This window comes from Gymnogyps californianus, chromosome 5 (assembly GCF_018139145.2).
Source record: "Gymnogyps californianus isolate 813 chromosome 5, ASM1813914v2, whole genome shotgun sequence".
Taxonomy (NCBI): Eukaryota; Metazoa; Chordata; class Aves; order Accipitriformes; family Cathartidae; genus Gymnogyps; species Gymnogyps californianus.
Window position 1 is genome coordinate 59,318,487 of NC_059475.1, and position 12,357 is coordinate 59,330,843.

At 37.4% G+C, this 12,357-nt stretch overlaps 1 protein-coding gene across 3 annotated transcripts in view; it reads left to right on the forward strand.

Annotated features, from left to right (window-relative positions):
• Positions 1-12,357, forward strand: part of TECPR2 (tectonin beta-propeller repeat containing 2) — a 46,758-nt gene that overhangs the window by 16,599 nt on the left and 17,802 nt on the right. For all 3 annotated transcript variants that reach the window (XR_007766504.1, XM_050897229.1, XM_050897228.1), the window contains exons 11-17: positions 154-327; positions 2,590-2,770; positions 4,259-4,400; positions 5,738-5,978; positions 7,393-7,482; positions 8,333-8,566; positions 12,197-12,345. Coding sequence is in view for 2 of the 3 variants with exons in the window: in XM_050897229.1 (XP_050753186.1) it covers positions 154-327; positions 2,590-2,770; positions 4,259-4,400; positions 5,738-5,978; positions 7,393-7,482; positions 8,333-8,566; positions 12,197-12,345 (1,211 nt within the window). In the remaining variant the exon portion in view is untranslated. The remainder of the gene's footprint in view (positions 1-153; positions 328-2,589; positions 2,771-4,258; positions 4,401-5,737; positions 5,979-7,392; positions 7,483-8,332; positions 8,567-12,196; positions 12,346-12,357) is intronic.

Here is a 12,357-nt window from a genome sequence, read left to right on the forward strand (position 1 = left end):
AAAAAAAATTATAAGCTTTTTTAAATCTTGCATTTTTGTTTAACGCTCCTGGTTTGCCTTTCCCCTCACATTAGGTGTAGGTAGGACAAGTCAGTTGTCTCTGTTACAGTAATAGCTAAGTGATACTATGTTCTCTCTTGACTCCTCATACAGGGGCTCTTCTCTGGAAGATTGAACAGAAGACTAACAAAGCATTTGCTTGTGGAAAAGTAACTATAAAAGGAAAACGCCACTGGTATGAGGCTTTACCCCAGGCTGTATTTGTAGCTTTAAGTGATGACACCGCCTGGATTATCAGAACAAATGGAGATCTGTATCTGCAAACAGGTACCTAAATTAATTGCAGGCTCCTTGAATTTTTGCGGGCTAAGATTATTAGGGTTAAAGTCTATGGAATGATTACAATTTGTTTTAAACTTTTATCCACAGCCAGGACAATGTAGGGAATAAATAGGGAAACCTTTTTATCTTGAGAAATGGTTGGAAACAGTTGTGAGATTCTGTGTAATTAGGAGACTGGAAAAGCCAGTTCATGGCCACTTATTTTTTTGTGCCAAGTGGAGTACGTACAGTATAGAGAATTTATGACATGGGAATGATATGGGATGGATGCAGATAAATGGAAAATGATTGCAGAAAATATCGAAATAATATCCTTGCCTTGAAAATGGTATGGTGCACTGAAACAACTGAGCCTTAAGTGGGTTTTCTTTTCTTGTTTTAAGGATTTTAGCAAAGTTTTAAGAAGGACTTTGAAAGGCAATGAGATAGTGTGTGGCTGTTCAGAAGAAATTCAGGTACAGGGGGCAGAGTAGGGGAAAGTAGAAGCTGTATGTTTTGAAAAGCATAGATCTGTTGGAGGTAAGAGTTACCACTTGATGGTAACTGAAAGGAAGGTATTCTGAGACAGAAGATCATAAAGTGCTTTGGAAGTATAGACAGGTGGTATGTATTTTATGTGATAGAGAAAGCAAAGCCAGTGGAGGAATGGAATGGGCTGTGAAGCAGCAATCTTTACAGCTGTCTTCTCACTGGATGTGAACGAGGCAAGAATCAGAAAAAGGGGTAGTGCAGTGGCAACTTTGAAGTCATGGCCTTAGTTTTATCTGCTTCAGGAATAGAAGAGGATGCATTTGGAAGGTGTTATGCAAACAATATTCAGGCTAAATACAAGGAGCTAGGATGAAGGATGGAGCTCCAAGTTTTAGAGTTAAGGGAGAAGAGTATCAAGGACTCTTGGGCATGCGGGCTTTGCACAAAGAGCTGAGTTGGTAAGGAAAAATTACAAATAACATGATGAAGGAATTCCTGGAGAAGTAAGAGGAGGACTGGGTAAGGGGGAAACAGTAAGACACACTAAAGCAGGACAGCATTTCAGAGTGGCTATCAAAATTCTCATTTATCTTCCATTTAATTCTGGTACTCTCCTAATTTCTCTTGTAGATTTAATAGCTGTAGCACAATATAGAAATTCTTCATGATTAAGAAAGCTGTTTAAATACACAGTGTTGTTTCAAAGATACTCTACTCTTAAATTATTTTCTTTTAATTAAGTGTAGTAGCTACAGAGAAATCAAGTGGCCTGCCCAAGGTCACATGCATACTGCCAACAAGTATGGATAGTGGTGACAGAGTGAACTTTTGATGCCAGTCACATGGGGCTCTTGTGGAGGTTTGAATCAGTATTTTTCTTCCCTGTGAGAGATTGATTTGATTACGTCAGCTTACATTCGGCTCTTCTTAGGCTTCTAAGTTTGTCTTTGCCAAAAATAAATTCTCGGTCTATCAGTCATTGTTAATGTGAGGCAACCAGTGGTAGTTGTTTCTCCAGGATCTTTTCATTCCCTCCACTGTCCTGTCTGACTCCTATAACAAAAGTGTGTGCTCAGAGGTTTGGAAATGAGCATTCTTCTTGTTATTTTAGAATATCATACAGATGAGTCTGTTCATACTTGCTTTGGCAGCATGAGAAGATTAAGCAAAAGCTACGTCTCTTGAGGTATTTCACATGCAGCCATGTAAATCAAGCTTCAGTGTAATTGTGAAGAAGACATGTCCCTTTAGATTATATGTATAAACGTGTGCAAACTACCTGTAAATCTACCAGAACCTCTCACCTTCTTTCAGTACTACACACTGTGGCATGCTCTTTTGTAATGGCTCTGCTGCCACTGTGCAGATCAGGTTGCCTCTCTCCATGGCATGTTTTGGGCAAAAGTTCTTCCATTACTGCATTTTTCTTTGGTGATTTTGCCAAGTCTAATACAGGTTTTATAAATGGAGATTCCTGATATTGACACTAGAGGGAGAAAAGGAACAGAAATTACAGGACAGGACTTGTGCACTCTGTAGGATGTGGAAGGATATACAGTGTTTTATTTCTTAAAATATAAATTCAGCTATATTAGAGGAAATGATTAATAGTTTATAGAAAGAACAGTCAAACAAGGAAATAGTGATAAAATTAAAAATGTTAGCATGTCAAGGATATTCCCCTCCTCATTTTCTTTTGTTAGGTAGCTTTGTCTCTTTTCTTTTACTTGCAAAAAGCCAAAGTTTGTAAAGCAATCCTCATTTTTTGATTTCTAGGCCTGAGTGTGGATCGTCCTTGTGCCCGAGCAGTAAAGGTTGACTGCCCTTATCCACTGTCACAGGTTACATCCAGAAATAATGTTGTGTGGGCATTGAGTGAGCAGCGGGCCCTGCTATACCGGGAGGGAGTACGCAGCTTTTGTCCTGAAGGAGAACAGTGGAAGAGTGATATTGTCAGGTAATGACACTGTGGTGGGACAGCGTCATAACCAGAAAGACACAAATAATTGTTTTCAGTGCTGGAACTCCTTGATGTTTAAAAAAGTGTTACCTGAACCTGTGTGTGTACATACCCATATATATGTGTGTGTGTATATATATGTGTGTGTGTCCCCTTTAATCTTTGTCCAGACATATTCAGAGTAACTGGTGTTTTTCTGTCTGATGAACAACTGCTATGTAATGAAAGAAATTGCTGTAAACAGAAGCAGTAACACAGTTAAAGCAAGTTTAAGAAAGTGAGAACAATTTTAAAAAGATATTTATAATGTCTGTCAATATGACTTTTTTGATTAAATACTGTTTCTTTAATCTGTGCTATAATGGCTTTAATGAGCTCTCCAGATATTTGAGTGAATTTTTTCTGAGATTAATTCTCAGCATTTTCTTGGTCACCCACACAGCTGGACAGTACTTTTCCACTTCCCAGTCACAGATTTTTAGAAATATTCTGGGTAATTGGTATTTAGCTTTGTAGTTGATCCTATGCTCGTGGTAGTTAGTTTGTGATAAAGTTAAAAGCACTGAGTGTTTACTGCTGGCTTTGAGAATGTAGAATATAGTCTCTCTTGTGACATCAGCCTGAAGCCAGTATAGGAAGAAATTCCAGTTCTTGTTGTCATATGATTTTATCTTCTACTGAATGTCCTATTGTGAAGCTTTAACTTGTGTTACCTCCCAGCCTGGTATTTGGCTCTTGAAAAGTCTGAGGAAATATTCAGTGTCTTATTCACATCTGAAATTTGCATGTACTTTAGTTAGTTCATTTAATGAAAATATCTGCTTGACCTACACCTTAGGTACAGTTAATGTTCTTGGGCTTTGTATTAAAATTGCAGAAAGCAATCTCTATTTGTTCTTAAATTGTTGAGAAAGGTTCTCTGAAAGAAATAGCATTGTTGGCTACCTTTTAAATGTCTGATATGATCACCTGATCCTGTGACTTTCTGAGCTTGAAAATTGTTTACTTATACAGGGAACTTTTAGTCCTAAACTCAACATTTATCTTTGCCATATAGTTAGGTTGAGTTTTCTATTTATGGTCCCTGAACTGCTAGTATTGTTCTCAGAATAGGTCAAGGAAGTTGGAGGAGATACATTTATGAAGCTGTTTTATCAAAAACTTAAAGAACACAGCTCTTTATTTCTTACTTACTGAACAAAATAGTTTTTCTTTAGTTTTACTTTTATGTATCCAAGTTTCAAATCTCAAGTGATCTTTGAAGGACTCATTTTTTTGTTGTTGAATGGTTTTTACTTATGCAAACTAATAAAATTTGAATTACTGAATAACTGTGAAAATTTGAAATCAAATGTGGTTTTGAGCTTGGCCACACTGAGTTCGATCATTTTGAACTGCTGTTAGCATTGTAACAGCTTCCTTAAAATACTGTAAGCATAAATTTGAAGTAAGGTTTTTAATTTTTTTACTTGTTTGCATTTCCAGTGAAATGCAAGCTTTGGAACCAGTGTGCATAACCCTTGGCGATCAGCAGACATTATGGGCTTTGGATATCCATGGAAATCTGTGGTTCAGAACTGGTATAGTTTCAAAGAAACCACAAGGAGATGATAACCATTGGTGGCAAGTAGGCATTTTTTTATTTTGCTTTCAGTTTAGTCTTTTACCTTGGGTTTATTATTTGCATTGTTTTCCCATGAAATTCTAAGATAAAATTCAATAAATTGTTTGATATATTGTAGCACTCTATTCAATATATTAAAACCGCGGTGTGGCTATGGCTGAAATCCCTTCTCATGTCTCCTATAAAAAAGGGAGAAAAAAACATCCCATGGTCATCCAGAGCAGCATCACAGCAGTTTTCAAGAACACAAGAAATGTTCTACCAGGTCATATCGATGGCGCATGTAGCTTGGTATCTTAACAGTGGCAATAGGACATGCTGTTCAGGCAGAGCATTCAAGTCTGGCTGCTGAATGCAGTCTCGTCTCTTGTCTTCCAGTGCCCATCCTTTTCCTTAGCTAGATGAAATAAATAATAAGTAACCTTGCAAAAGTTTTTTTTATTAAGCATTTCCCCGTTCAGTTAAGGTTTCTTTGAACCGTGCAGGGCTTCTTGCTTCAGTTGCAGATCATGTGGGTAAAACCAACTCAGTTACTGCAAGTACTCCCTGGTATTGATTTAGAATTCCTGACTCTGTTTTCCCCAACTTTTCTTATTCTCCCCAGAGGTAGGGGTGGGGGAGAAGGGAGTACAAAAACAGTTATACAGAAAATTTGTTTGTCTACATGTCTACCTAAGTTAAAAGAATTTCAGTTTATGTGCATATATAATGTCTTCTTGCATGTGAGCATCATGAATAGCTTGGCTTTGAGGTTATAGGCAAACTGCTCTTCTTTTTGTGCTCTTAAGCATTTCCTTCCTTTCTAGGAGTATCCCAGAGTGTTGCCAACCTAGTTGTCCATGACAGAACTTGGGCAATTGCTTATTTAGACCTCCGCCTGCCTTATGAGTTAAAATGCCCATGAGGTTGTTGTAAAGGAGTATTACATACAAGTTTTTGTGATGTGGTTTAAATTGCTACACTATGCAAGTTTCTTTCTTCCTTTGGGAGATTGAAAATTCACCTCTTAGTTTGCAGAGTTCAACATGTTTTTAGGGGGAGAGAAGAGATGTCATCCCTAACAAAAGGGCTTTCTTAAAATGCAGAATTCGGAGTGGATTGTTGGGTAGGAGGGAGTTGTAAGCTGATGTTTAATATTGGTTCTGGTTTATTATTGAGACTCTTACTTATTCAAAATGCACTGTTTTTATTTTTCCTTTCCTACACTTTGAGGGTTTCTAAACTCTGGGTAGATTTCCTGTACATAAAGCACACACACACAAAAAAAAGCTTCTGATGAAAGATTCTGCAGTTCGCCCAAAAGCTTAACTAGTTATCAAGAACACTTCTTTTTTTTCCAGGTAAGCATCACTGATTATGTAGTGTTTGACCAGTGCAGCCTGTTCCAGACGATAATCCAGGCAACTCATACAGTGGCAACAGCAGCTCAGGCACCTGTGGAGAAGGTGGCTGATAAACTTCGAATGGCATTTTGGTCACAGCAGCTTCAGTGTCAACCCAGCCTCCTTGGAGTTAATGGCAGTGGAGTCTGGATCTCTTCAGGCAAAAATGAATTCCATGTGGCAAAGGGAAACTTAATAGGTTGGTGTGCTTTTACATCTAATATTTTGAAGTTAAGAAAAATAAATAGGAGAGAGTAACTAACTAGAGTTCTGTCACCACAAAAATTGTCCATGGTGAGTCGGGGCACCTTTAACAAACAATTCCACGTTTAAAAATTAAATGAAATGATTCCTTCACGTTTGGTCTTAAATACTTTCCCATTTAAAGGGAAATATTTTTCATGGAAAATGCATTGTCCACAAGTGAACAGTGCACAAGTTACTCCTTTTAGTACCTACACTTGTCTCTTCTCTGGGGTGAGAAGGCAATCTTAATCTATTGTACCTGTTATATCTAGCACAGTGGAGTCTGGTTCATGATCGGTGTGACTACGCAAAACAGTAATGTTATGGTTTTACAGTGCTAATAGAGGAATTGCTTTATTTTTCTTGCTATATTTCTCAAAATAGAATTTTGATTTAGTATATTTCTTTGATCAGGTAAACACTAAGAATAGACCTAGAACATCGTTTAACCTCGTCACCAGATTGGTCTCCTGTTGAAGAGCATTAATCTTCTCCCTTATCCTCCTTTTCTGCATTCACAGTTTTCTCTGTGTGTGTGTACATATGTATACGTATGTGTCAGGAGGAGGTTTTCTTCCCCCCGTCCTGGTTTCGGCTGGGATAGAGTTAATTTTCTTCTTTGTAGCTGGTATGGTGTGTTTTGGATTAAGTGTGAGAATAATGTTGATAACACACTGATGTTTTAGTTGTTGCTAAGTAGCGCTTATCATAAGTTAAGGATTTTTCAGTTTGCCATGCTCTGCCAGCAAGCAGGTGTGCAAGCAGCTGGGAGGGAGCACAGCCAGGGCAGCTGACCTGAACTAGCCAAAGGGGTATTCCATACCATAGAATGTCATGCTCAATATATAAACTGGGGGGAGTTGGCTGGGAGGGGCAGATCGCTGCTCAGGCATCAGTCAGCGGGTGGTGAGCAATTGCATTGTGCATCGCTGTTTTTTTCCTTGGGTTTTCTTTCTTTTTTTTTTCTTTTTTTCCTTTTTTTGTTATATTCCTTTTCATTACAATTATTATTATTATTGTATTTCATTATTATTAGTTAGTATTATATTTTATTTTATTTATTAAACCGTTCTTATCTCAACCCATGAGTTTTACATTTTTTCCCGATTTTCCTCCCCATCCCACTGGGAGGGGAGAGGAGTGAGTGAGTGGCTGCGTGGTGCTTAGTTGGTGGCTGGGGTTAAACCACAACAGCCCCCTCCTCACCCCAATAGTTTCTTGGAAGATTTACATAGAAAATCTTGTCTAGATGATATTTAATAATTGATTGCAATAGAATTTCTTTAAAATGGTAACATTGTAAATAATAACAAATTTTAATAGAAAATTAAGTTTCATACTAATACCACTCTGTTCTTTCTGTCAAGGCACTTACTGGAATAATATTGTGCCTCGTGGTACTGCTTCTGCCACAAAATGGATTTTTGTGTTGGCTTCCACAGCTTCATCTAAAGAAGGTCAGTGAATCAATAGTGCAGGCATATAATATCTGATTTTTAAATAGAGTGGAGTTGATGGTGTAAGTAATTAAATATCCTGAATTACTTCAGATTTTAGGTGCCTTTTTTTGTATGCAAGGATCTAAAATATTTGAAGTAAGGTGGAAATACGTCTGTAAAACTACTGGAGATTAAAAAAACCTGTCATTCACTCTGCCACCTTTGGTGCAGGGTGGCATCCAACAGAGAAACGGGTAGTCCTTTAGGAGCAGTAACTTCCTAAATTGCCAAAGCACAAATTGCCATAATTTGTAATATGAAATCTTGGAGCATGCTTTGCTGGAATGCCTATATGAACCAAGTACTTCTCCTGTCAGTGCAGTTACTGCAGCACAATTACACATTTTATCGGTAAAAGTGCAACCATGCTAGGGAATTCAACTGCTAGTTAAAATAGTTAGCAATTGCATTATCTAAGTACACTGGCTTTATGGGCAAAAATGTGTGATTTAGAGCTGAAAAAGAATGCTGTTTTCCAAAGGCAATTATCAAGGATAAAGAAGAGCAAAAGAATAAAGGGAAGTGATAGGGCACTGTTATGTATGTCTTCTATTAGTTTTTTCAAATGAGATACGTCTTCAAATGAGATCACTTACTACTTACTTGATTTGAGAAAGGGAGTATTTAGGTGCCTAAATAAGGGCTTAGGATGCATATTTGTACTTCAAAATCTTACCCTATGGACATAGCCAAGGAGCTTTAGTTTTGTCTTCAAATGTACTGATCAATTTTTCAGAAGAAGTAGATGTGTAAGCTTTCTCAGGGTGGATTAGGAATTATTTTAATAACAGAAATGTCCTTTCCATAGGAAGCTTTCTGTGGCTGTGCCAAAGCAACAAGGATCTGTTTTGTGTCAGTGATCAGAATCCTCAGTTTCGTCCTTCTACAGTGCAGCTGCCGCCGGAGGCTGAAATGGTGCACTACTCTGCCTGCCAGGATGCCATTTGGGGTTTGGATAGTCTTGGGCAGATATTTATCAGAACACTTTCATCCAGCTGTCCAACAGGGATGCACTGGACAAAACTGGATCTGTCTCAACTAGGTATGACACTTTTATTCAGTAGACTATCCCTTAACTCTCTTAGTGGACAGTCGATATTTTCCTTCAGAAGTATCTTTTGGTTTACTGATACAGAATATTGCATTTACTGGATTAAATAGTACCTTACAATAATGGGCCTCACAGCAGAGGACTGTAAAACATCAGGAACAACTATGGTTTTCAAACAGTGTTTCATTTAGCCTTTTGCTGGAGACAGCATGTTTACTGTTTGCAAGATACTTTATATGTGTATGTGCTTCTTACAGTTTGTCAGTCTGAGATATCTCGGCCTGACACAGTGCTGTGCAGGTGTACCAGTAGCTTTAACTAGTCTAGTTCTTGTACTACAGTGTAACCAAAATGGGCAGTTCCATACACAACGCCCTAAATTTTGTGGTTAAACACATTCTTAACAGAGTGATCAAAGCTTCATTAGGATCCTGTCAAGGAAAAATTATGCTCCAGGAGTTGCATCATCCATGAGTGACGCAGCTGATAACACTCTTATGTTCAGGTTTATACTGATCTAGTGATTCAGCATAATGTTAAGAATGTGCTGCTGGTTAACTGCTCTTTTCATTTGATTAGGCATAAAACCAAGGTGGTTGACCATGTTTTTGATCATTAAAATATCCTCCCAGTTTGGCTCTGGGGTAATCAGGCTACTTGTCAGCTTCATCAGTAATATTCCAATTAAGATTTATTTCTTTGATAGTCTGACTGTTAGAACATTCTTATCTTCGTGCTAACTTGCATTCCTCTTTCAAGTGAAGATAAAAGAAATTGAGACTATGCACCATTCTTGCACTATTTTAAAAATAATTCAAATGTTTTGCAATTTTTCCATTTTTAATGGCAATGTTCGTGACACAGCTGAAAGACAGACACAGCTGGCAGACTTTAAGCCTCATGTACAATTTTAGTGTACAATTTGTAATACTTCATGGAAAACTTTTTAAAATGTGTCTTTTAAAATTAATTTGTTTGCCAGTTATACACCAGGTTTTCCAGATCTGATGAATTGGTTCCAAACCACTAATTGTACCATAGTTTAAGCACTGCTTGATGCCTTTTACCTTCACTGACCTACACGACAGGTTTGTCCACACTCTCCTTCTCATGTTGCTTAGTACAGTTTCAAACTTTTCTCATGATACCATTGCTTTCCAGCAGTTTAGACAATAACTATTTAACTGAAATAATAAATAACTTCTTGCTATTGTCTGAAAATCTCAAAGCATTCATAAAGGAGATCAATGTAATTGGTGCTAGCTGACCGTAATACCTGGCTTGTGAACTTCAGCAGTTCAGAAGTTCAGCCTTTAGATTCAGCTGTTCCTCTTAGCTTCACGGCACATGGTGGTGGTATTGCAGAAATCTGGGGTCAGGAAATACTTCAAATACTCCACTTTACCTGTCACTGTGGGTTAATACTTAAGTGTGAAAATGTTTTAGGCATTTTTCCTCCAATTAAATGTGTATGGTAGATCACTGCTGACAAGATAGTGCATATCCATGGTTGTAATATAAGAGCCTTTATTTGCTGTAATGGGGCTGAAGAAATTGGAGAACTATTGTTATTGTTCAAGTGTATGTTTAAGTTTACTCCTGAAACATTAGGACTGTAATTTGGGAGGGGGCGAAGCAAGCGGCTGTAAAATGCAGTTCAGACTTCTGTATGGAAGTGATGGAATTGCCAGCATTAATGTTGAAATATTCATAGTATGTTGGTAGTATCTTCCTCGTGCCTTTACACTATGTACTGGGAGTAGTATCTAGTAAATTATTTTGATTAGAGTTCCACTATCGCTGTCAAGGTTTCTAAACACAGTAGAATGACCTTTAGGTTTCAACAATAAACAATGCCTCTGAATCATGCTACTTTCTCTAAACAGTAGATGAATGTGGTTAGCATGACCGTCTCCTAAGATAAAAACAGTAAGTGGGAGGAGGGAGAACCCCCAAAACATTTACATAAGGGCTGCATTTTTGAATATCAAATTGTACTGTAGACGTAAATAATATCAGCTATGCTGAGTAGGTGATATGTGATTCCATGTTTGAGTGCTCTGATGCTTGTTTGGATTGGAACATTTCAACAGCTGAGACATCATGTAACAAAGTCATTACTTCAAGTCATACTTTATGTTAGAAGGAATAATGAGGTTTTAAGTAAGATTTTGACTTTGTAGCTGAATGTAGCTGCCTGCAAAAGAAAGTTGTTCTAGATGTTCTTATCCCAAGCAGTAGAAGTTTTTGTGTATAGTTTTGTCATTGAAGCTGTACGGTTAAAGGAAATTTTGGTGTGAGATGAATTAATTCGAATTCCTATGAGTCAAAAAGTTAAATAATTTTGCTTAATGAGAAGATCTGTTTACTATTACAGATAACTACAAGATAAAGCTGTGTAGTCCTGCTGTTCCCTGTTCTTTCCCACAGCAAGCCTTAATGACAGGGAGTATTGCCTGCTGTAGAAATAAATGCTATAAACTTGCACTCTGTGGGATAAAATTGCACCCCCCTCTTTAAGGAATGCTATATCTGATGGACTTTACAAGGATTTGTTGCCAGATTTCACATCACTGAAGAGAGGACTGTTACCAAGAATGGGATATCCCAAGCAGCACTGGCATGTTCAATCAACCAGCGAGGCCTATTTTTAGAGTCTTTAGTTTGGAGACTGACCAGAGCATTCCTTCTGTAGTGTATCTGTACTGATTGGGTCCCTCTTTCTGTAGACCATGTTTTCCGTTACTTAGCATTGTGTTGTCCCAACACTGGGAGAAAAAAAAAATCAAATGTTATGTATATTACATCACATGGCTATTTTAAAATGAATGTGAAAGAGTTCCAGTTGACAATTAACTAGCAGTTCTTTTTAGCCTAAAATATCAGGTATGCTTCTCTACTATCTTGGCAAATTTTTAATAGCAAGATTGGGTGTGATTGGGTATGCAAAAAAACCACCACACCCCAAAATTCCAAAACATCCTTATTTGGGAGCTTTGTTTTCATTGTGCTGACTTACACAGGGTTAAAATATTGCTGCACTTTTGAGATAGGTGTAATAAATATGTACACTGTTGAATATAAATCTATTTGAAAATCAACTCCTTTATTTACAGACGTGACACTGGTATGTTAACACTGAAATGCATAATCCATATGCTCTCATATTTTTAAAGTGCTGGTAGCATTAGTTCTTTTTTGAATGTATTAGCAGATCAACACCTTTAAAAGCCTACAAGCACAGCCAGCTACAGAGAAAAGTTCACATTAGGTCATGTGAAAGTTTGTCTAGGCACTGATAACATTTGTCACAGAATGTTTCCCTGCTTGAATTCAGTTATTTTAATAGCATATTTTTAGTGTGCTTTAGAAATTGCAGTATCCTATGACTAAAACATTTATTTTTAAGGTTAAAAGAGAAATACCTCACATACACTACCTATTGGTTTTATTCATTGTATCCAGTGATTTTTTTCTCTCACAAGTTGTATTAACTTTTAATCATTTTTATGTGACTGTGTTTAAAGCTAGTTTAATACAATCAAGTCTAAATAAGAGTTCTCATTATTAGCTGAATTTGAAAGGAAAATGCCAGGTTGCTAATAGTCTCTTTGTTACTAGGTGCGGTAAAGCTGATCAGCTTGACCTGTGGAAATCAGCATGTTTGGGCCTGTGACACCAGTGGCGGCATTTATTTTCGTGTAGGAACTCAACCTCTTAACCCAAGTTTGATGCTTCCTGCATGGATAATGATTGAGCCACCTATACAGGTAAAATGTTGG